The sequence below is a fragment of the Theropithecus gelada genome, chromosome 1, assembly GCF_003255815.1.
Source record: "Theropithecus gelada isolate Dixy chromosome 1, Tgel_1.0, whole genome shotgun sequence".
Taxonomy (NCBI): domain Eukaryota; kingdom Metazoa; phylum Chordata; class Mammalia; order Primates; family Cercopithecidae; genus Theropithecus; species Theropithecus gelada.
In genome coordinates this window covers 68,229,995-68,255,904 of record NC_037668.1, presented here as the reverse complement: position 1 = coordinate 68,255,904, position 25,910 = coordinate 68,229,995, and the positions used below count along the sequence as shown (strand labels likewise).

Here is a 25,910-nt window from a genome sequence, read left to right as displayed (position 1 = left end):
GTCCATAACAATTGTAACCCTTGTTTTCTAAAACTCTGTATTATATGTTATTACTTAAAGGCACATTTAAAACATATATTCTGGGCCAGGCGCGGTGCCTTATGCCTGTATTCCCAGCACCTTGGGAGGCTGAAGCGGGCAGATCACAAGGTCAGGAGTTTGAGACCAGCCTGGCCAACATGGTGAAACCCTGTCTCTATTAAAAATGTGAAAATTAGCCAGGCATGGTGGTGCGCACCTGTAATCCCAGCTACGCAGGAGGCTGAGGCAGGAGAATCACTAGAATCTGGGAGGTGGAGGTGCAGTGAGCCAAGATTGTACCACTGCACTCCAGCCTGGGTGACACAGCCAGACTCTGTCTCAAAAAAAAAAAAAAAAAAACCCATAAATTCTGAATTCACTGTCTCAATCTTGTACCTGAATCATCACAAACCCATTCATTGCAGTACAGTCAATTAACGCAAAATTACTAAATCTAGAGACATAGCAATTTCAGAACCAAAGCTGATCAAAGTAAATTCCCAGTAGTTAGATATGTTCACATGGTAGCTATCATTTTCAATTCTTAATTATTTTTTTTGGGAGCTGGTTGTGAAAATGAACATATTTAAGTTGGTCTCCAAAATACAGAGATTTTTAATATTTTGACTTAGTTTGAATATAGGGAGCTTGACAATATTTTGCTAAGGAGTTTGCTTTATAAATTTACTCAGGTACACACATAAAATTGGCTTTATTCTTAGTTAATAGTGAATAATCATACCAGTTACATTGTTATTTTGTAAAATTTATTTCTAAATAGAATAGAAATTTCTTACTGCTTAAATGCCTAAAACCATAGTTGTTGTTTTTTTTTTTTTTTTGAGACGGAGTCTTGCTCAGTCGCCCAGGCTGCAGTGCAGTGGCTGTGATCTCGGCTCACGGCAAGCTCCGCCTCCTGGGTTCACACCATTCTCCTGCCTCAGCCTCCCAAGTAGCTGGGACTACAGGCGCCCGCCGCCACGCCCGGCTAATTTTTTGCATTTTTAGTGGAGACGGGGTTTCACTGTGTTAGCCAGGATGGTCTCGATCTCCTGACCTCGTGATCCGCCCGCATCGGCCTCCCAAAGTGCTGGGATTACAGGCGTGAGCCACCACGCCCGGCCAAAACCGTAGTTTTTAATGCCCAACCCTAGAGTTTATTTTAGCTATGAGAAAAGAAGCAAGATCAAGTGCATCTGTGACTATACCACCTCAGATAATACTGAAAAATCATCTGCAGTGTTAAAATGCCTCGTATCTATAATGATCCTACATTGAATAATACAGACACACATAAATTAGTTGCTGATATAAATGAAACCTCTTAGCCTACGATCTACTTGAACTTACATATAGAAAGTATAATCTCTGGTTCTTCTTCATATTCTTCTCTTCTAGAATGTGTGTGCAGTATAGTTGTACTATCTATTCACTTGGCTAAAGATTTTTTGACTGCTGCATATTCTTTTTATATAAAATAATTGCATCAGCAACTCTAAGCCTCTTATCTTGCCCACTAGTTTGACAGCTTGTATTTCTAGGCTAGAATACTTAAATTATGACTTTTTTCCCTAGGCTGTGGATGGTTGTTATCATTACCATTCATCCATGGAAAGGAAATTTGGGCCGGGCGCGGTGCTCGCGCCTGTAATCCCAGCACTTTGGGAGGCCAAGGCAAGGCAGATCACCTGAGGTCAAAAGTTTGAGACCAGCCTTGCCAACATGGTGAAACCCCATCTCTACTAAAAATACAAAAACTAATCGGCCATGGTGGCGGGCCCCTGTAATCCCAGCTACTCGGGAGGCTGAGGCAGGAGAATCTCTTGAACCCGGGAGACGGAGGTTGCAGTGAACCAAGACCACGCCATTGCACTCCAACAACAAGAGTAAAACTCCAAGTCAGAAAAGAAAAGAAAAGAAAAGAAAATTTGATGAAAACAACAAACATTTCGGCTGGGTGTGGTGGCTCACACCCGTAATCCCAACACTTTGGAAGGCTGAGGCGGGTAGATCACCTGAGGTCAGGAGTTCAAGACCAGCCTGGTCAACATGGGGAAACCCCATCTCTACTAAAAATACAAAAAGTTAGCGAGCTGTAGTGGCAGGCACCTGTAATCCCAGCTACTTGGGAGGCTGAGGCAGGAGACTTGCTTGAACCTGGGAGGCAGAGGTTGCAATGAGTCGAGATGGCACCACTGCACTCAAGCCTGGGCGACAAGAGTGAAACTTCATCTCAAAAGAAAAAAAAAAGAAAGAAAAGAAAAGAAAACAACAAACGTTTCAAGTATAGCTCCCACCCCTGCAAAGGAAATAACATTTCATTTGCTATATATATATCTTTTTTATTTTATGATAAGAAAAGTGCTAAGGCCAGGTACAGTGGTTCACACCTGTAATCCCTGCATTTTGGAAGGCTGAGGTGGGCAGATCTCTTTAGCCCAGGAGTTCGAGACCAGCCTGGGCAACATGGTGAATCCCCATCTCTACCAAAAATACAAAAATTAACTGGCCATGGTGGTATGTGCCTGTAGTCCCAGCTACTCAGCAGGTTGAAGTGGGAGAATCACCTGAGCCCAGGGAGGTCCAGCCTGCAGTGACCCTATTTGCGCCTCTGCTCTCCAGCCTAGGCAACAGAGTGACACCCTGTCTCAAAAAAAAAAAAAAAAAGCTACATATTATATATAACTAGAGAAGATGTAGAAAAAGTACAAAATATATAATCACATCACCCAAAAGTTACTACTACTTACATTTTGGAATACATATGTATATAAAACTTTTTAAAATTGGGATATTCTCTGGAACTTTTTTCTTAATATTTTTAAATTAAAATATCATGAATATTTCCCTTATTAGGGAAGAAGAGTCACCAAGCCCTGACCAGTTTTTATTTGCCTTTCAATCATAGCATGTATGTTGATGCAAAGACCTATTCATTCCCTCATTCTAAATTCCTTTCTAATATAATGCGAATTAATTTTCTTCCAGAAGTCTCGGCGAAGTATCATACTAATTTTTCTAAACTCAATATAGGAGTTCCCTAGTTACATGCTGCTTGACCTCCTGTAGGTTTACTCCTAGATATGTAGCTACAGCAGTGAAACAGGATGAGTTATATTTATAAAACTATTTACCTGCAGAAATGCCTCTTTTCCTATACTAAACGCTTAAAGTGGTACAGAACACAGCTGCTTTCTTTCTTCAGTATCTTGTTAATCAGGATTAAATATATGTATATGCACATGTACATACATACACACACCCCCTTTGGTGGTTTGCATAGAGAAGAAAACATATTACAATGCTCTTGGCTGAGCAGAGGCAGTAGAAGACTATGTGACTGTCCCCGACTTCTGTTATCTAAAAGGAGGTTCAAGAATGCTCAGTCACAACTGCCACATCTATTGACTGGCACCAGGAAATGGTTAGAAATGAAGTTCATAGAGATGAAATTCATACTACACAAAAAATCATATTCTTTCACTTACACTTGGCAATTATGCAAATGGTGATTTTTAGGATTTGAAGACATAAGGTGTTTACCAGAGACTCTTTTTTTTTTTGAAATGGAGTCTCACTCTGTCCCCCAGGCTAGAGTGCAGTGGTATGATCTCAGCTCACTGCAACCTCCACCTTCCAGGTTCAAGCAATTCTCCTGCCTCAGCCTCCTGAGTAGCTGGGACTATAGCACCCACCACCACGCCCGGCTAATTTTTGTATTTTTAGTAGAGACGGGGTTTCACCATGTTGGCCAGGCTGGTCTCAAACTTCTGACCTCAGGTGAGCCACCACGCCTGGCCAGAGACTTTTAATAGACCCAATTTTGGGAGCATTTTAAAAAATTGTGTTAAAATGTAAATAAGATTTAAGATTTTAACCATTTTTAAGTGTATCATTCACTGGCACTAAGTACAGTCATGATGTTGTACAACCATTATCATAATAGATAAAATTTTATATAAAGTGCATGACATATTTCAAACCTACAGTTATACAAATTTTGAAGCAATGCAGATATTTCTATAATTTGTATAAAAAATAAATCAGGGCAGTGCATACATGTAATTATAGTCCATCTGAAGCCTCATATTCAATTCCTCACAATTTCCTAAGCTTTACACTCTACATTAAAATTGTCTACTTATAACTCAAAATTTTCTGAAATCTTTTCAATAAAATCAGTAATATCACTTACAGAAAACAAGAAATGACGAGTGTTGGCAAGGATGTGGAGACACTGGAACCCCTGAACGCTAAAGGTGGGAATGTAAAATGGTCAAGCTGCTACGGAAAACAGTATAAAGGCTCCTCAAAGAATTAAAGATAGAGCTACCATATGATGCAGCAATCCCACTTCTGGGTATTTATCCAAAAGAATTGAAAACAGGATCCCAAAGGGATATTTGCTCTCCCATGTTCATAGTCGCATTACTCACAATAGCCAAGAATTGCAAACAACCTAAATGTCCATCAATGGTTGAATAAAGACAACGTGGGATATAAACACAATGGAATAATTCAGCCTTAAAAAAGAAGGAAATTCTGTCATAGGCTACAGTGTGAATGATCCTTAAGAATTAGGCTTAGTCAGCTGGATGGGGTGGCTCACGCTTATCATCCCAGAACCTCAGGAGGCTGAGGCGGGAGGATCACTTGAAGCCAGGAGTCTGAGACCAGCCTGGGCAACAAAACAAGACCCAGTCTGTACCAAAAAAACAAAAGCAAAAACTTTTTTAAGCCAGGCATAGTGATATGCAGCTATGACTCCAGCTACTCAAGAAGCTGAGGAGGGAGGATTACTTGAGCCCAGGAGTTGAAGCTGCAGTGAGCTATGATCGTGCCACTGCACTCCAGCCCGGGTGACAGAGTGAGACCCCATCTCAAAAAAAAAAAAAAAAAAAAAAAAATAGGCCAAGTGAAATAAACCAGTCATGAAAGGACAAATATTGCACGATTCCACTTATATGAATTATCTAAAGTAGTCAAACTTACCGAATCCGTTAAGTAAAATGGTGGTTGCCAGGGGCTGGAGGAGTTAGAAATGGGGCATTGTTCCATGGCTACTCAGTTTCAGTCATACAAGATGAAAAAGTTCTAGAGATCTGCTCTACAATGAAGTGCATCTAGTAAACAATAATGTGCTGTTCACTTAAAATTTTGATAGGGGCCGGGCTTGGTGGCTCATACCTGTAATCCCAGCACTTTGGGAGGCCGAGATGGGCGGATCACGAGGTCAGGAGATGGAGACCATCCTGGCTAACACGGTGAAACCCCGTCTCTACTAAAAAATACAAAAATTAGCCGGACGAGGTGGCGGGCGCCTGTAGTTCCAGCTACACGGGAGGCTGAGGCAGGAGAATGGCTTGAACCTGGGAGGCGGAGCTTGCAGTGAGTGGAGATCGTGCCACTGCACTCCAGCCTGGGCGACAGAGCGAGACTCCGTCTCAAAAAAAAAAAAATTTGATAGGGTACACTTCATGTCATTTTTTAAACACTTCACACACACACACAGACACACACACACACACACAACCAAGTTTCTGGTTTCAGGTATGGACAAAACAAAAGGTGAAAATATCTCCTCCAACTCATTACCACCTACCCCACAGATGATCATTTTCATTACCATTCTGGGCAACAAAACAAAACAGAATCCTGCATTTGCCTCGCCCCTGGGCTTTAAGAAAACACTGCTAAAATAGGGGTCCGGCAACCTGACAATAATGAAAACAAGTAGTTTTTTTTTTTTTTTTTTTTTTTAGACAATCTTGCTCTGCCACCCAGGTTGGAGTGCAGTGGCACAAACACGGCTCACTGCCGCCTCAACCTCTCCAGGCTCAAGCAATCCTCAGCTGCCCCACATCCTCCTGGGAGGACTAGAGGTGTGCACACAGCTGGCTCATTTTTTTCCCTTTTGTAGAGATGGGGTTCTCACTATGTTGTCCAGGGTGGTCTCAAACTCCTGGGCTCAAGTGATCCTCCTGCCTTGGGCTCTCAAAGTACTGCTATCACAGGCATGAACTATCATTGCCCATCACATAGCTTTTTTAAAGTTAGAAACAATACTTTCCAACCTGTGAAAGATGGTGAAATAGATACAAAGTTATAATGACGATAAAAGAATTTTTAAAAAATTTTTTAACAAGGATGCAGGGTGAACTCTGAGAATTGGGTAAGCCATCTCAGAAGAATGAATGAGGAGGGTAATCAAAACAAGGAGATAAAGGCATGATGGGGAAATGAGAGGAGGTGGATTGGTTTGGAGTTGGAGAGTCAAGGTTCACAATTTCCAAATATTAAATTGTCCTGTTAGGATTTTCCTTAGTCTCCTTCATACACTGGTCTTTCCCCTCTTACTCATCTTGCACACAACCACCAAGCAAATTGTCAGCCACTAACTCCCTCTTATTATAGGCACCTTCTCATAGCCTCAGCCTCTGACTCCATCCAAACTACAGCTAAGGCATATTTGTAGAAATTTCTCCCACTCCATTTCTAGGTAAAATTCATTTGTTTGGGAGCAAACAAAATTATGAAACTACATACAGACATCCTGATGTATTACAATTTAAATGTCCTGGCTACATTTTATTTCCAGTAAGCTGTAGAGCAGACTATTGCACACTTCTTGCCACCTTGACCTACATAGCTGCTCTTTCAGGGGCATCTCATACCATCCAGCAACAGTGGAGTCTCCTGCCCCCGTCTCTCTCCTTTATCTGTGTGGTTTGGAGTTTCTCAGATGAGGGTTACAGGCAGGGGAAGGAGAGACAGAATCGAAATGGTAAACACTACATAGGCTGAAGTGAGGACTTCATGTAAGAAATGACAGAAAACTCCTGAGCTGAAAAAAGGCAAGTCCTGTGACTATAAATACCAAGATTTTCCTGTGTGGCTGGCATACTAATTGTGAAGACAACTCCCTGAAAAGAAGGTTCCAGAAATTTTGGAATGACCTCATAAATGAAATTAGCATATAGCCTCCTAAAATAACTTAGAAAGACAAGATTTAATTTAGATCTTTAAAGTCCCAGTATGCTTATTCAAAAAAAGCACTATCGTTTATAGTTATTACCCAACACTACTCTTTCAAAAAATGGCTACTGAAAGAAAACAACGCAACATAATTGTAACTGAGCTTAAACTTAAAAGGCTTGATTTCTGAATTTAGGTTCAAGTCTAAGTTTTGTCACCACTCAAGAAAAGACATAAAAGATTTTTGGCATTACCAAGGAATATTGTGGACAGCAAGAAAACTTTAAATAATGACTAATTAATCCTTGAAGGGAATATGTAGAATTTACAAAATGTCACATTCCAAAGTTGCTACGTAGAAAAACTTGCTCTTTTCTAACAAGTTTTCATCTTCATTAATGATGACTATGCTGTTCATAAGGAAAATTCCAGGCATCTTCGGAGCTAAACATGTATTGACTTCTTTAAAAAAAAAAAAAATTCCCTGTAATCCCAGCGCTTTGGGAGACTGAAGGGGGATGACAGGCAGGAGGATCGTTAGAGGCCAGGAGTTCAAGACCAGCCTAGGCAACATAGTGAGACGCCTTCTCTACAAAAAATAAAAAATTAGCCAGGTGTGGTGGCTTGCACCTGTAGTCTTAGCTACTTAAGAGGCTGAGGTGGGAGGAATGCTTAAACCCAGAAATTCATGGTTACAGTGGGCTATGATTGTGCCATTGTGCTCAAGCCTCAGGAACAGAGTGAGACCTTGTCTCTATATATAAACAATAACAAAAGGCCCAGGCGTGGTGGCTCACGCCTGTAATCACAGCACTTCAGGAGGCCAACGCGGGAAGATCACGAGGTCAGAAGATCGAGACCATCCTGGCTAACACGGTGAAATCCCGTCTCTACTAAAAATACAAAAACAAAAATAGCCGGGAGTGGTGGCGGCCGCTTGTAGTGCCAGCTACTCAGGAGGCTGAGGCGGGAGAATGGCGTGAACCTGAGATGGCGCCACTGCACTCCAGCCTGGGCAACAGAGCGAGACTCCGCCTCAAACAAACAAACAAACAACAAAATCCCCAAAACTGTCCTCAAAAGTTGGAAAGTATCATGAGACCCTACTTTATTAAAATAAAATACAGATGATACCCCAGTTAAATATCACTTAAGCTGGCCAGACACAGTGGCTCACGCCTGTAATCCCAGCACTCTGGGAGGCCAAGGTGGGCAAATTATGAGGTCAGGAGTTTGAGACCATCCTGGCCAACATGGCAAAACCCCGTCTCTACTAAAAATACAAAAATTAGCCAGGTGTGGTGGCACACGCCTGTAGTGTCAGCCAGTTGGGAGGCTGAAGCAGGAGAATAGCTTGAACCCAGGAGGTGGAGGTTGCAGTGAGATGAGATCACGCCACTGCACTCCAGCCTGGGGGATAGAGTGAGACTCTGTCAAAAAAAAAAAAACAAAAAAAAACCCCACTTAAGCTATCCTTACAGCTTACGTAGTTATACCAATGAAAAATAAAAAGAACAGGAATATTTGAAGTGCAAATTATGTATTTACATATTTAATTATTTTCCTCAACTGAATACTTATTGTAATACAGAATACAAGTACCTTTCTCTCCTCAATTAGTGTCTTGTTAAATTTTTTGTTCTGGTATTTACATACATAGGAAAACATCTTTATATGAATTTTAATAAGAAGTCTTCAGTTGTATAATTAAAGGAGACTCAGATTCAGTAACACTGTCATGCCCATTAAAAGTGCCAGCAAATGGATGAAAATATCACTGAAATTCACCTGACATATTAAACCACATTTTCTCACTTGATTAATTATACATGTTAAGACTGGAAGAAAAAATGTTATTTACTGCAGAAACTCTTAATAGGCATAATTTAATATAATGTATAAGCATAATATTTTATACTCACACTTGCATATTTATTTTATTATAAAAATTAAAAGTCAGGAATGGCAAATGTAGTTTCCACTGGTTCTTTGATTATTTAAGTTATGCTTACTTTCCAAGCTTTATGCTCTATTATTATAGTTGTTTTCTCTCATATTTTCTGTAAAAAGTTTATTATCACTTCCAGAACATGATTGGCATTGATTGATTTTTATGGGAATCTACTCTTCCAAATTCATTTAAACTGTAGACTTCTCACCATGAATTCTTTAGTATTTAATAAGATTTAGCAAATATTTAATAAGGCCTCATATTCATAAAGTGAATATTATGTATGAGTTTTCTGATGTACAATAAGATTTGATTTCTGGGAAAATGCTTTCCCACATCTGTTACATTCATAGGGCTTCTCTCCTGTATGAGTTATCTGATGTCTGAGGAGATGAGACTTCTTGATGAAGGCTTTGCCACATTCAATACATCCGTAAGGCTTCTCTCCTGTATGAATTCTTTGGTGTGTAACAAGCACAGATGTGTTGCCAAAAGCTTTGCCACATATGATACATTGGTAGGGTTTCTCTCCTGTATGAAATCTGGAATGTTTATAAAGGGATGAACTATACCTGAAGGTTTTCCCACATTCCTTACATTCAAACGACTTCTCAAGTGTATGAGATTTCACGTGTTGATTAAATGAGGAGTTCCAAGTGAATGTTTTCCCACATTGACTGCACTCATAAGGCTTCTCTCCAGTGTGAAGTCTCTGGTGGACTACGAGTTGGGCTTTATGCATAAACGCCTTCCCACAATCATTGCACACAAAGGGTCTCTCTCCATTATGAATTTTCTGATGAGTTACAAGGTGTGCCTTCCTGCTATAGGCTTTTCCACAGTCACTGCATTCAAAAGGTTTTTTCCTTGTATGATTTTTTTCATGTCTAATGAAATGAAACTTCTTTTTGAAGGCTTTGCCGCATTCCCTGCATTCATAAGCGTTTTCTCCAGCATAACTTCTATTGTAATTCAGTAAGTCTAAATGAGGCGGCAAACGCTTCTCAAATGATTTACATGATTTTTTTCTCATTGGATTAAGACTTGTGCTCATATTATAATGGTGGATTCTCTCCATAGTCAGAATTTTATTGAACGTGAGCAAAACTGACTTCAAAAAATTGTCTTTGCTTTCCCGATGCTTCCTTGGTTCATCAACAAGTGGGCAGTCAGATTCTAAAAAGGAGTACAATAAAACATTCCTAGTTACTTTCTCCCACCAACATGTTATAGAGAAAAACATCTATCGTTTCAAATATAGTATCTCATTCTGAAAGCAATCTTCTATTTGTCTCACTCCTCCTGAGCTTTAAGAATAAAACTGCTGAAGAGGGAATGGGAACAGATGCCTTAACTTGTGACCTGTGGAAAGACAGTAAAATAGGCACAAGGTAGAGTGAGGGTACAAAGTCAGTCAAAAGGCCGCTGAACAAGGGTACAGGGTTAGCTCATAAAATGAAGAGGGCCCACTGTGGCGATCTGATTAATGGACAGGACAGCCAAACACACAGGAGATAGGCCGGGCATGGTGGCTCACGCCTGTAATCCCAGCACTTTAGGAGGCTGAGGTGGGCGGATCATGAGGTGAAGAGATCAAGACCATCCTGGCCAACATGGTGAAACCCTGTCTCTACTAAAAATGCAAAAATTAGCTGGGCATGGTGGCACATGCCTGTAGTCCCAGCTACTCAGGAGGCTATGGCAGGAGAATCGCTTGAACCTGGGAGGCGGAGGTTACAGTGATCCGAGATCGCGCCATTGTACTCTAGCCTGGCAACAGAGCGAGACTCCATCTCCAAAAAAAAAAAAAAAAAAAAAAAGGAGACAAAGGCAAAGGGGTTAAGAGAAAATATCAGAGAACAGACTAGGTTTGGAGGAGGTGGTAACAGGCAGTTATATAAATCACTACATAATTAATTTCTAGATCATCTTGGTAGGATAATTCCCTATTTCTCTCACTTATGTCTTTTTCCTCTTAATCACTCTGCACAATATCAGTTTCCTTTAGAAACATTCTCAAATCTCCAGTCCTCTAACCCCAAGCAAACTACAGCAGAAGCATGTCTGTAGTCATGGCTCCAGCTCTACTGAGAGCTAGAATTCATTTGTACCTGACTTGTAAGCCCAGGAACACAAATGTCCAGCAAGTCATCCAAGAATAAGTCATCCTTAGCTTGGGATAATAATAGCAAACAGATTCTATTTGCTATTTTTTTTTATTCCGGCTGAGTTTCTATATATGACAACTACCTGTCATACTTCTGTTTGACAAATACTCTTTTTACATCCTCTTTCAATCTAACAAACCATTCTTCAGCAAGTTGCTTTGCTCCTGAATTCACATTTTTTCACTATCCTCAAAACACTATTAATCCCAAATCTGTTCCCATTAAAAAAAAATTGGGGAGAGGGGGTCTATGATTCCCCACGCTTAAGTTTCCCTCCATGTGGAGTGTTAGTACAATACTCCGAGCCTCTTTCTCTGTGTCTTATTCTGTGCGGAGCTAGACTGAGTAGTGGGCTACAGCCATCAGTACACATTTCTTTATAGAGTGGTTCTGACTCGGGATTTTGTTCCTTTCTTCTTTCTGCTCTATTTCAACAGATGGGAAGCAGCATCCTGCATTACCTCTACCGACAATAATCCACTGAAAAATTCAACATCAGCCTGGCAAACAAAATTATGCAAGATATGAATTCACTCATGGGAACATGCGTTCCACTAGTCCTCAACAAATACCTTCTACTCCACGGACTCTAGATTCCTAAATTCAATCTCTTGCTCATGTTCATTCTCCACCTTAATTTGCCCTCCCTTATCTCCTCTCATCCTATCTAGAGCTTAGATATTCTTTAGGGAGGAACCACTGTTCCATAACCTCAAAAAAAGACTTCTCCAAATTTTGCATACTTTAAACTTTAAGCTCCATTTTCTATGAATTTCTAAGACAGTCACTGCTGCTGTCTGTACCATTCATTTTGACAGTTAATTAGAACAAAACTGCAATGTTAATGTGCACTGAAGAAATGTTTCATACTTGCTTGTTGAATTTTAAGATACTTTATTTTTGGGCTGGGCGCGGTGGCTCACACCTGTAATCCCAGCACTTTGGGAGGCTGAGGCGGGTGGATCATGAGGTCAAGAGATGAAGACCATCCTGGCCAACATGGTGAAACCGTGTCTCTACGTCTCTACTAAAAATACAAAAATTAGCTAGGCATGGTGGCAGGCGCCTGCAGTTCCAGCTACTCAGGAGGCTGAGGCAGGAGAATCACTTGAATCCGAGCTGAGATTGCACCACTGTACTCCAGCCTGGTGACAGAGTGAGACTCCGTCTCAAAAAACAACACACAACAAAAAAACCCCAAACTTTTATTTTCTATTTATATATTGTTTTCCTAACCACTAGGGAAAATATTTTAATATGAACATGTTTTGCTGTTCCAAATACCTTTCATAAGTTAGAAAATGGTAATGAGATTTTTGTTTCCTTTGAACCTTTTCAGGAAACGTTTTTAAAAGCCTTGTTGAATGGAAGAATAAGAAACATCCCCCACATTGCTATGACAGGGATACTGAAGAAAGAAAAGAAAAAGAAAAATAAGAAAAGAAACATCCCCCACAATGTCTGGCTCTATAACAATGAATTAATAAAATGTTCATTGTATACCATGATATGCTCAGCATAAAACAGATCATTCTCTTCAGGCACTATCATAAAACAAACAAACAAACAAAACAAAACAAAACAAAACAAAACAAAAAAAAACCAAAAAAACAAAGCCTTAAAAGCCACAATGATTAAAAAAATATATATCCATGACAGTATATATAAATTTTTCATGACAGAGTCATAATAGAATTGGCTTGGGAGTTCAAAGAAAGTAAAGATTAATTTAGACAGGAGTTACAATGAAAGAGGAAAAGCTGAATTCAGACTTAATAAAATGCTGGTTTTAGGAGCAGACCAGAATCAGGATTAATGCTGAGAAGAAAACTGTATATAGGCCGGGCGCGGTGGCTCACGCCTGTAATCCCAGCACTTTGGGAGGCCGAGGCAGGTGGATCACGAGGTCAGGAGATCGAGACCATCCTGGCTAACACAGTAAAACCCTGTCTCTACTAAAAATACAAAAAATTAGCCGGGCGTGATGGTGGGCGCCTGTAGTCCCAGCTACGCAGGAGGCTGAGGCAGAATGGTGTGAACCCGGGAGGCAGAGCTTGCAGTGAGCTGAAATCGCACCACTGCGCTCCAGCCTGGGTGACAGAGTGAGACTGCATCTCAAAAAAAAAAAAAAAAAAAAAAAGATTAGACAGTAATTGGTAGAGTAACGCCTCAAATTCAGATAATTTAACTTCATTATAACGACTAAGTATATAGAAAAAAGATCTATGTTGAGAAGGGAAGAAGAATGAGGGTTTTAGAAATTAAGAGAACAGAAACAAAGCGAGGACCTAGATGAAACAGGCTGTGTGAGAAGCCAGAGGAGACAGGAGAGGGACGCTCCATACAACAGCTGAGCAACGAGAAAGAGCACGTGTGCGGAAAGGAGGGTGAAGGCAGCTTTTGGGGAGCTGACTGATGATGTTACATTAAAGGTGTGTGGCTTTTAAGAGGTGCTTCTAAGAAAAATTTCAGAGGTGCCTGTCCCTCACTGACCAACAGGGATCTCAACTTCACACACCCCCATCTGAATTTCTCTCACTCACCTGGAGAGCTCTGATGTGGGTTCGCTCCCTCCACCATCCATGGCTCTTGTCCTTGCTCTACCTTGAGGATCACTTCTGTTTTGTTAATTGGACATCCTGTTGGTGGGAAAGTAACATAGAAGTGGGGACAAAGTGCTAGGCAAACAACCAGCTCACAACTCAGGTTGCCTCCTTGAGTCTCAGGGTTTTTAAAGGATAACAAGCAGGCTTTAAAACAGAACAGACCTGGGCCGGGTGCGGTGGCTCACGCCTGTAATCCCAGCACTTTGGGAGGCCGAGGCGGATGGATCACGAGGTCAGGAGATCGAGACCATCCTGGCTAACACAGTGAAATCCCGTCTCTACTAAAAATACAAAAAATTAGCTGGGTGTGGTGGCAGGCGCCCGTAGTCTTAGCTACTCAGGAGGCTGAGGCAGGAGAATAGCATGAACCTGGGAGGTGGAGCTTGCAGTGAGCCGAGATCCTGCCACTGCACTCCAGTCTGGGTGACAGAGCGAGACTGCATCTCAAAAAAAAAAAACAAAACAACAACAATAACAAAAAAAAACAGAACAGACCCTTCTCCTCCATCTGGGAAGTAGAAGCATAAGCAGACTATGTGAAGCTCAAAGGGGACTCAGAATCTTTGACAACTAAAATTTAGGGCCCAGCTGATTAATGCCTGAGAATGCTCACAGCTTTCATAAGTCTTTTTTTTGAGATAGGGTCTCAGTCTGTCACCCAGGCTGGAATGTAGTGGTACGTCTAGGCTCAAGCGATCCTTCCACCTCAGCCTCCCAAGTAGCTGGGACGACAGGCACATGCCACCACACCTAGCTAAATTTTGTTGAGACAGTCTCAAAATGTTGCTCAGGCTGGTCTTGAAATCCTGGGCTCAAGCAATTCTCCTGCCTCCCAAAGTGCTGGGATTATAAGTATGAGCCATCACAATTGGCAAGCGTTCACACATCTTAAAAGATGAGCACTATTAGTATATACTAAGTTACACTGAAAAGTTATCACTTATTGTCCTTACCCACTGAGATGAGGTTTCTATAGTTCTCCAACATCACATCCCAATACAAGGTTCTCTCAGTACAATCAAGCAGCTGCCACTCCTCTGCGGTGAAATCCACAGCCACATCCTGGAACGTCACTGATTCCTGTAACAGCACATTCATCTTCAAACTAAAGTGTGCATCATTAGCGAACTTGCAAGAGAATCAGGGCAGCTCCTTAATATCATATCATGTTCACTGTTGAGTTTGTAGAAAATGAGATATAATGATTACATGCTTGATTCAGAAATATGCTTTGTGATAGTAACAAAAATCTTATTAAACATATCCAACTGGTGCCAGAACAGTTCAACAGGGGAAAGAAAAGTCTTTTCAACAACTGGTACTGAGACCACTAGACATCCACATGCAAAAGTATGACACTGGACTCCCCACCCATTTCACATCATATAAGAAAATGAACTAAAATGGACCAGAGAGCTAAAAGAAAGAAACAAAGCTATCAAACAGTTAGAAGAAAATAGAAAAAAAGTTTTTTGTGACCTTGGATTAGGCAGTGGTTTGTGAAATATGACAGAAAAAGTGGAAGTGACAATAAAAATAAATAGGAATTCATCAAAATGAAAACTTCTGTGCTCCATAGGACACTGCCAAGAATGTGAAAAGAAAATCCACAGAATGGGAGAAAATATTCGCAAATCATGCATGTGATAAGAGGCTTGTATCTAGAATATATAAATAACTCTTAAAATTCAACAATAGGGGGAGGGGAGGAAAAAAACAACAATAAAAAGACAACACAATTTAAAAATGGGCAAAGGATTTAAAGAGACATCTCTCCAAAGATATATCTATCTATCTATAGATAGATATAGATATATGTATGTATGTATCTGTGTTGGTATGTGTATAGTAAATAAGCCCATGAAAAGATGCTTAACATTAGGGTCTGAAACTGAAGCAAGAAAGAAAAAAAAATAAAAAGAAAAAAGATGCTCAACATCATTAGTGATTAGTCATTAGTGAAATGCAAACCAAAACCATAATGAGATAGCACTTCACTTCTATGAGGACAGTTAAAATCAAAGGCAGACAATGACCTGTGGTGGCAAGGATGTGGAGAAACCGAAACTCTTGTACATTACTCAACTCTTGTACACTGGGATTGCAAAATGGTGCAGCAACTACGTTTTTTCTTTTTTCTTTTCTTTTATTTGATATAGGGTCTTGCTCTGTCACCCAGCTTGGAGTGGAGTGGAGTGGTGTAATCAGGGGTCACTGCAGCACCCAACTCCTGGACTCAAGTGATCCTTCTACCTCAGCTTCTGAAGTAACTGGGACTACAGGCACGTGCCACCACACCCAGGCAATTAAAAAAATATTTTTTGGGGCCAAGTGCGGTGGCTCATGCCTGTAATCCCAATACTTTGGGAGGCCGAGGCAGGTGGATCATGAAGTCAGGAGATCAAGACTATCCTGGCTAACACGGTGAAACCCCGTCTCTACTAAAAATACAAAAAAGTAGCCAGGTATGGTGGCATGTGCATGTAGTCTCAGCTACTCAGGAGGCTGAGGCAGGAGAATCGCTTGACCTAAGAGGCAGAGGTTGCAGTGAGCCAAGGTTGCGCCACTGCACTCCAGCCTGGGCAACAGAGTGAGACCCCATCTCAAAAAAAAAAAAATTTAGAGAGGGGGTCTCACTACATTGCCCAGACTGCTCTTGTACTCTTGGCTTGAAGTGATCCTCCTGCTTCAGCCCCCCAAAGTGCTGGGATTACAGGCATGAGCTACCATACCCAGCCTGTGTAGTAACCACAACAGTTTAGCAGTTCCTCCAAGTGTTTTTTTTTTTTTTTGAGATGGAGTCTCACTCTTGTCGCTCAGGCTGGAGTGCAGTGGCGCCTCCTGGGTTCAAGTAATTCTCCTGCCTCAGCCTCCTGAGTAACTGGGATTATAGGCGTACATCACTGATTTTTGTATTTTTAGTAAAAACGGGGTTCTACCACATTGACCAGGCTGCTCTTGAACTTCTGACCTCAAGTGATCCACCCACCTCAGTCTCCCAAAGTGCTGGGATTACAGGCAAGAGCCACTGCACTCAGCCTCCTCCAAGTGTTAAACAGAGTAACCATATAACCCAGCAATCCCCTCCTAGTATACCCGTGAGAATTCAAGACATTTGTCCACACAAAAGCCCACAGACAAATGTTCATAGTAAAGTTATTCATAGTCAAAAAAGTGGAATAATCTGGTGTCCATGAACTGATAAATGGATAAAGAACATGTGGTATATCCATATGATGGAATATTATTTGGCAATAAAAAAGGAATCAAGCACTGGTACATCTACAACATGGATGAACCTTGAAAATACTGTATGGGGCTGGGTGCCATGCCGCCCACCTGTAATCCCAACACTTTGGGAGGCTAAGGTGGGCAGATCACTTAAGCCCAGGAGTTTGAGACCAGCCTGGGCAACATAGCAAGACTCAGTCTCTACAAAAATAAAAAATTAGCTGGGTATGGTGGCATATGGACCTATAGTCCCAGCTATCTGAGAGACTGAGGTGGGACAACTGTTTGAGGCTGGCAGGTTGAAGCTACAACAGAGTGAGACCCTGCCTCAAAAAAACTAAATAAATAAAAAAGAAAAAGAGGAAACTATTGTATTGGGTGTAAGAAGCCAGTCATGAAAGATTACATATTTCATGGTTCCATTTGTATGAAATGTTCAGAAGAGAAAAGCCATAGAAACTGAAAGTCGATTAGTGCTAGGGAAAGGGAGGAATGAGTAGTGACTGCTAATTAGGGTATGGAGTTGCTTTTGGGGTGATGAAAATGTTCTGAAACTAGATAGTGGTGACATCTGTACAACTCTGTGAATACACTAAAAAAACCACTGAATTGTATACAATTGTTATTTTTTTTTTGAGACAGAATCTTGCTCTGTTGCCCAGGCTGGAGTGCAGTAGTGTGATCTCTGCTCACTCACTGTAGCCTCTGCCTCTCAGGTTCAAGCGATTCTCATGCCTCAGACTCCCGAGTAGCTGGGACTACAGGCGTGCAGCACCACACTTGGCTAATTTTTTTTGTACTTTCGGTAGAGATGGGAGTTTCACCATGTTGGCCAGGCTACTCTCTAACTCCTGACCCCAAGTGATCCACCCACCTTGGCCTCCCAAAGTGATGGGATTACAGGCATGAACCACTGCACCTGGCTGACTGTATATACTTTAATCAGGTCACTTTTGTGGTATGATAATTATATTTCAATAAAGCTATTTAAAAATATCACTTATATATTCTTATTTGTTCACTCATAAAATATTTAATGAGGCTCCACCAACCCTATACTGGAGATATCAAAAGAAATAAAATTATTACTCCTCTCAGGAATCTTACACTCTATTAGAATCAATAAAGTAAACGTAAGTGCCATGTTACTGAGACTGTAAGGTTTACATGCCAGATGCATGTAAGCATAATAAAATAAGAACACATGGATAGTTTTACATGATAAAATACGTCCTTCTAACCATAATGCCAAAATCATGTTTAATGGATAAATGTTAAAAGCACTGAAATTAAAGACAAGTAGTTACATGTCTACCACAAAAGAGATAGTTAAGACCATTGTCAGCAGGAATTAGGAAACTGTAACCCATGGACTGGCCTCCTGTTTTTGTAAACAGAATGTTACTGAAACGTAGTCACACCCATTCATTTACTTCAGCTTCAAGGACAGAGTTGAGTAGTTGCCACAGAGGCTGTATGGCCTTCAAATCTAAAATATTCACTATTTCACCCTTTATGAAAAAGTTACCACTAGGAAGGGTTTATTCCAGGAATGCATAGCTAGTTCAGCATTGGGAAATGCACTAAAAATTATCTAAACTGGTACATTAAGGGTGGCCAGATATATTATATTATTGACAGCTATTTTAAAAAAGGGCATGAAGCCAAAAGTTCCTAGTTATTAAAATAATCTTCGCAAGTTAAAAATCCTTAACTTCATTAAAAACAAAATAAACAACTATCTACCAGAATACAAGAGGAAACGGTGAAACACTGGGAGCACCCCCATTAAAGTTAGGACAAAAAAGACTTCTGGCTAGCAATTACAGGTAACCCCTGAACAACACAGGTTTGACCTGCCTGGGTCCACTTATACTCGGATTTTTTTTTGCAATGAATACAGTTGGCCCTTGGTTGGCAGGTTCTGCATCTACAACCACATGCAGATTAAAAAAAAAATACAGTTATTCCGGGGCGAGGGAGAGCATTAGGAGATATACCTAACGTAAATGATGAGTTAATGGGTGCAGCACACCAACATGGCACAGGTATACATATGTAACAAACCTGCACGTTGTGCACATGTACCCTAGAACTTAAAGTATAATAATAATAAAAAAAAATACAGTATTCTTGCCATGCAAAACCCATGAATATGGATGGCCAACTTTTCCTATCCTTGAGTTCCACAGGGGCCAGCTGTACTGTGGGACTTCAGTACGTTCCGATTCGGGGATCTGCAGGAGTTCTGGAAACAGTCTCCCATGGATACCACAGGATGGCTGTTCATTCAAAACTGCAGCGACTAGAAGTCCTGGCCATTGCAATGAGACAAGCAAAATATGGGGGAAGGTATCAATACTAGGCAGGAAGAGACAAAACTCCATTTGGAATGTATGATTGTCTACCTAAGAAATAGAGGAATCAACTAAAGAACTCTTTTTTTTTTTTTTTTTTTTTTTTTTTTTGAGACGGAGTCTCGCTCTGTCGCCCAGGCTGGAGTGCAGTGGCCGGATCTCAGCTCACTGCAAGCTCCGCCTCCCGGGTTCCCGCCATTCTCCTGCCTCAGCCTCCCAAGTAGCTGGGACTACAGGCGCCCACAACCGCGCCCGGCTAATTTTTTGTATTTTTAGTAGAGACGAGGTTTCACCGTGGTCTCGATCTCCTGACCTTGTGATCCGCCCGCCTCGGCCTCCCAAAGTGCTGGGATTACAGGCGTGAGCCACCGCGCCCGGCCCTAAAGAACTCTTAGATCTAACAAGAGTTCTGTATATTGGTTGGATATAAATTCAACGTAGAGAAATCCATCTTTTTATTTTCTTCAGAGACAGAGTGTCGCTCTGTCACCCAGGCTAGAGTGCAGGGGTGTGATCATAGCTAGCTGTAGCCTGGATCTTCTAGGCTCAACTGATCCTCCTGCCCTAGCCTCCCTGGTAGCTGGAACCACAGGTGTGTGCCATTATGCCCTGCTAATTAATTTTTTTTTTTTTCTGGAAATGGAGTCTTCTATATTGACCAGGCTGGTCTGGAACTCCTGGCCTCAAAGCAGTCCTCCCACCTTAGCCTCCCAAAGTGCTGGGAATACAGGCATGAACCACCATGCCCAGCCAAGAGAAGTCCATATTTTTCTATTTACCAAAATAGCAAACTAGAAGAGATAATGAAAAAAAGGCCTACCCCATTCTCAATAGCAACTAAAACCATATGTAAGAATAAATATAAGAAATGTACAAGAATTACAATAAGAAACTCATAAAACCTATAAAATTATAATAAAAGGGCCAGGTGTGGTGGCTCATGCCTATAATCCCAGCACTTTGGTAGGCTGAGATGGGTGGATCACCTGAAGTCAGGAGTTTGAGACCAGCCTGACCAACACGGTGAAACTCTGTCTCTACTAAAAATACAAAAATTAGCCAGGCATGGTGGCGGGCGCCTGTAACCCCAGCTATAACCCCAGCTACTCAGGAGGCTGAGGCAGGAGAATCACTTGAACTCAGGAGATGGAGGTTCCAGTGAGCCAGGTTGTAAGAAAGTCAGGTTGTAAGAAAACCTGAATAGGACTCATTGAAAAGTCATGAATTCTCTCCAAATTAACCTATTAAGTTTAATGCAATCATAATAAAAAATATCTGGCTGGGCGCAGTGGTTTACACCTGTAATCCCACCAGCACTTTGGAAGGCCGAGGCAGGAGGATCACTTGAGGTCAGGAGTTCGAGACCAGCCTGGTCAACAAGATGAAACCCTGTCTCTACTAAAAACACAAAAATTAGCCAGAGATGGTGGCACATGCCTGTAATCCAAGGTACTTGGGAGGCTGAGGCAGGAGAATTGCTTGAACCTGGGAGGTGGAGGCTTTAGTGAGCTCAGATCATGCCACTGTACTCCAGCCTGGGCAACAGAGCCAAACTCTGTCTCAAAAAAAAAGAAAAAAAGAAAAAAGAATACCTAACATACTGCTTTATGAACCTTGACAATATTTGTTATTTTGATGACCTTAAAATTCATGTAGAAGAGTAAATGCTCAAGATAACTAGAGACTGGAAAAGGTATAAGATTTACTTATGGATCCAGATGGGCATTAAAAAGGCTACATACCTGAACTTATAAATTGAGTTCATTTAGTGCTGCTTGGCACTATGTTCTTACTCTAGGGAATACTCTTAAGACAGTCATAGGAAACCTGATGCTGTATTTATCGCAGGCTGCTGCTGTGAATGTTATTTCTAATGTTATCTATATGAAAACTCATTAGAAAATATTTTCTTCAAAGAAATGTGTCAGGAAAAACTTTAGTTATAAGGAGAATAATTTTGCTTTATCTTCACAGACAATGCCAATACTTTTTAACTGGCTGGTTATCCATTTACTATGATTTCCAGGAAGACCGAGTACATATTTCCAGCTCAAATTTGTTCCAACCATCTGCAAACCCTATGACTTGGGTATCAACTTACCAATCTTCTAAATTTCCTTTTAGACTTGATCTTTTATTCGGTTTACATTTTTCCTGACCATACATTTCCTTTTTATCATCTGGACTTTTGAGAGATTTAAACAACTGGATGAATAGATGGATACCTTACCTGGAAGTTGATCATTTTCTGTAGCTCTTACACAGAAATCTATGAAAGTAGAAATGGGGAAAAGAATAGAAAGACCTGAGACACCAGGACTGCATGCAAAGTAGAACCCCACTCTATCAGACCATAAGTACCCACACTGCAGCCTCAGAAAATGCCACCTAGTGTGGGAGAAAGACATTTCTAGCAAGACAGAAAAGTCCATGTTCCATGAGCACAGATCTCTACTTGTGATTGTTAGGAATATATGGAGCTTAGATAAGGATGTTATATGTTTCTGTCCTACTGATCTAACACCAAGTGGTTCCTCTTGAAACGGTTATTTTTTTTTTCTCCCAGAAATTTATCCTGAAGAAATAATGAATGAGTTGAAAAACTAACTTAAAAGCTTGGCCTCTGAAGCTCCGTAAGTCTAAAAATTATTCCTTCCTGTGATTCTCTGGTTTCTACTCTGAAGCTGGGATAAGAGATTGCAAATTAGGTTGGGCTTTCTTGAGAAGGCTGGATTCAGGGACCCAGGAACAGTTTTTTTTTGTTTTTTTGTTTTTGTTTTTGTTTTAGCTGGATCCTTCAGTTTAAACTCCAAATGTTTCTCTCTGTAGGAACTTCCCATCTCCTGTGAGCTTAGACTGCTGGGGCTCTAGAAAGGGTACAATGGGCAAACCGGGAACTCCCACCTTCATTTACACAGTCTGCACTGGAAGATCTGCACATACACCAAGAGACTCTACAAAATGACCACAAATCGAAATTTACTCAGCATTCATTGCTCAAATATTTCAGGAGAATAAACCCAACTCTGTTTTATGCAGGAATGCTATACTGTGAAAAAAAGAATGAAATCTGGAGAAAATGTATCTGAGTTTGAATCTCAGTTCTTCCACTTACTAAGCTGTGTGAGTCCAGGCAAGTAATTTCACCTTTCAGCTTCAGTTAATTCACATGCAAAATGGTAATAGCATTTACTTCAAATGATTGCTGAGAATACCCTTCGAATGCACAGCAGCTTCTCAAGAATGCTTTCTTCCTGGATCCCTTGAAATGGCTTACAGTTTCCACCGGATCCCTTGAAATGGCTTAAAATTGTGGCAGGCTCCGGTCGGGCCAACTATGTTTTTGGAACCAGGAAAGGTACAGTTAGATGAACAGACTCCTACACAGTGACCTTGACCTACAAGAGCGGGAATGCAAATTGAGCCTCTCCCAGTTCCACCAGATCCCTGGGCATTTACCCAATGCCAGTCGGAGCCTAACTCTTGCTTTCTCTCAGTTACTCGAGTTGAACAGGACCCACATATCCAAACCTGAAGTCACTGCACTTGGAGACTGTAAAGTTTTATCTCCGGTAGGGTAAACCTAGAAGCCAGTCCCCGCCTTTCTCTTACGTCCTCCGAGTCCAGCAAAGCCATACCTGCCACCCTTTCACTGCCTCGCTCGCAGCTCCGGCTCCAAGCCTGGGATCAGTCAACAGCGTTGTCCACAGACTGGGGGGGCAGCCACCGCCAGCACTTCTCGCGGCGCTGATTTGAAGATTGAATACCGGCTACCGTCCTACTGCGCGTGTGCGGAAGTAACTGTCCACCTAGAGTTCCTGGGCTCCTCCCGGGTATAGGCCATCCGTCGGAGACCACATTTCCCATAAGGCCAGTGGAGCTCGTTTCCGGAAGGCGTCAGACGCTGCTGCTTCTTGGGAGGTGGTGCGGAGTTTCTGAGTTGGTATCTGTATTGCTAACCTGAGACCCGCGCTTTTTAAATCGTTTTCTTTTTTTTTTTTTTTTTGCGGCAGCGTTTTTCTCTGTTTTTTTTGTTTGAGACGGAGTCTCGCGCTGTGTCACCCAGGCTGGAGTGCAGTGGCGCGATCTCGGCTCACTGCAAGCTCCGCCTCCCAGGTTCAGGCCATTCTCCTGCCTCAGCCTCCGAGTAGCTGGGACTACAGGCGCCCGCCACCACGCCCGGCTAGTTTTTTTCGTATTTTTAGTAGAGACGGGGTTTCACCATGTTAGCCAGGATGGTCTCGATCTCCTGACCTCGTGATCCGCCCGCCTCGGCCTCCCAAAGTGCTGGGATTACAGGCTTGAGCCACCGCGCCCGGCCTAAATCGTTTTCTTTTAAAAGGATACACAGCATCTTTAAATACTGGAAAGTAAAATCAGCAGTATGCTAAAAAAAATTTGCTCTTACTCAGTAGGGTTTCTTCTAGCAATGCACCAGGTTAGGTCAGAGAGGTGAAGAGGATCCAACAAATAAGACTGAGAAGGAATAATCCATGAAGTAGATGAAGTAGATGGAAAAGTAAGAGAGTTTAGATCTGCAAAACCAAGAGAAGGAAGTGTTTCAAGAAGAAGGGAGTGACCCACTGTCTCAAATGTTGCTCATAGGTCAAGTAAAATGAGAACTAAGAATGGACCACTGTAGCAATGGTCACTAGTGATGTAGAAACGCCATTTTGGCAGTGGTGGAAGTTTGATAAAGTCTGAGGAAAATTTGATAGGAGTTGGAGGAAAGGATGGGAGGAGAGGAAATGGAGAAAGCAAATACAGGTAATACTTGTAAGAAGTTTTTTTTTAAGGTGAGCAGAAAAATAAGGCTATCATGGGATAGAGATTTTGGATCCAGTAATATTTTGTTGTTGTTGCCTTTTCCACATATTCTAATTTTTTTTTTTTTTAAAGATGGGGCTGGGTGTGGTGGCTTATGCCTGTAATCCTAACACTTCAGGATGCCAAGGTGGGAGGATTGTTTGAGCCCAGGAGTTCAACACTGCCTAGGCAACATAGTGAGACCCTCATCTCTACAAAAAATAAAAAATTAGCCTGGCATGGCACCTGCCTGAAGACCCAACTACTTGAGAGGCTGAGATGGGAGGATCGCTTGAGCCCAGATAGTGGAGACTGCAGTGAGCCATGATCCCACCACTGGACTGCAGCATGGGCGACAGAGCTAGTCTCTGTCTCAAAAAATATAAAATAAAATAATAAATAAAATAAAGAAATTATAGGCTGGGCGCGGTGGCTCAAGCCTGTAATCCCAGCACTTTGGGAGGCCGAGACGGGAGGATCACGAGGTCAGGAGATCGAGACCATCCTGGCTAACACAATGAAACCCCGTCTCTACTAAAAAATACAAAAAAATAGCCGGGCGAGGTGGCAGGCGCCTATAGTCCCAGCTACTCGGGAGGCTGAGGCAGGAGAATGGCGTAAACCCAGGAGGTGGAGCTTGCAGTGAGCTGAGATTCGGCCACTGCACTCCAGCCTGGGCGACAGAGCGAGACTCCGTCTCAAAAAAAAAAAAAAAAAGAAAAAAAAAAAGAAATTATAGTAAGCTTATGTACTAATTAAAAGGATCTAGGCTGGGTGCGGTGGCTCACGCCTGTAATCCCAGCACTTTGGGAGACTGAGGTGGGCAGATCACTTGAGGTCAGGAGTTAGAGACCAGCTTGGCCAACATGGTGAAAACCCATCTCTACTAAAAATAAAAATATTAGCCAGGCATGGTGGCAGACGCCTGTAATCCCAGCTACTCGGGAGGTTGAGGCGGGAGAATCGCTTGAACCCGGGACGCAGAGGTTGCAGTGGGCCAAGATCACACCACTGCACTCCAGCCTGGGCGACAGAGCGAGACTCTGTCTCAAGTAAATTAATTAATTAATAAAATGAAAGATTCAGTAGAGGTGGGAAATACACAATTCAGGATAGACAGGCTAGTTACATGGAGGAAAGTCCTTGAGGAAAGAAGGGATGGAATACAGTACACAATCACAGGGATCAATCTAAGTAAGAGTATGGATAATTTATCTCCATTGAAATAGAAGGGGAGGCAGAGTTTATAAGTACAGATGCAAACAGGTGGACAAATATGGTGGTAGAAGAAAGAGGATGCCCTGTTCTGAGTGCTTCTATTTTCCCAGTGAAATAGGAAGCTGAAATGAAGATGGGGGAAAGTATTGTAGGCTTGACAGAAAAGATGAATACTGTATTATGATTATTTTGATACATGGTTTTTTCATATTTTAACATCTGTGAAATTGCTATCTTACAAGTGATGGCATTCCATAGTTTAATCAGGAGCATTGTTTTTTATTAGTACATAAAATAATACAACTTATAATCAATGGCATCTGAAATTCGATAAAGTGTTATTTATGAATATGAGCAAGTGTGTAGATTAAGGAAATGTAGTACTATTGCCTGGCACCATTAAGAGCCGGCTTGGTATTAGTACCCATTGACTTTACTGGCATTTTCTATGCCATAAACACATCTCTCTCTCTCTCTCTCTCTCTCAATGTGTGTGTGTGTGTGTGTGTCTTCCTTCCCCTCCCCTCCCCCTCTTCTCCTGTCCTCTCCTCTCGTCTCCTCTCTCAACAGAAAGGAC

At 41.6% G+C, this 25,910-nt stretch overlaps 1 protein-coding gene across 2 annotated transcripts; it reads right to left on the bottom strand.

The window, feature by feature from the left end:
- Positions 1-8,517: 8,517 nt before the first annotated feature.
- ZNF684 (zinc finger protein 684) lies at positions 8,518-23,176 on the bottom strand. 2 transcript variants are annotated; one of them, XM_025402476.1, is made up of 5 exons: positions 22,948-23,176; positions 21,540-21,578; positions 14,675-14,801; positions 13,659-13,754; positions 8,518-10,123 (listed from the first exon to the last, which is right to left on the bottom strand). In XM_025402476.1, exons 2-5 carry the CDS (start codon positions 21,552-21,554, stop codon positions 9,225-9,227), a joined length of 1,137 nt encoding a protein of 378 aa, XP_025258261.1. In that variant the 5' UTR covers positions 21,555-21,578; positions 22,948-23,176; the 3' UTR covers positions 8,518-9,224. The 2 variants fall into 2 exon arrangements, with proteins under 2 accessions (XP_025258261.1, XP_025258251.1); XM_025402466.1 differs by lacking the exons at positions 21,540-21,578; positions 22,948-23,176 and having other exon boundaries at positions 14,675-14,861.
- Positions 23,177-25,910: the final 2,734 nt, after the last annotated feature.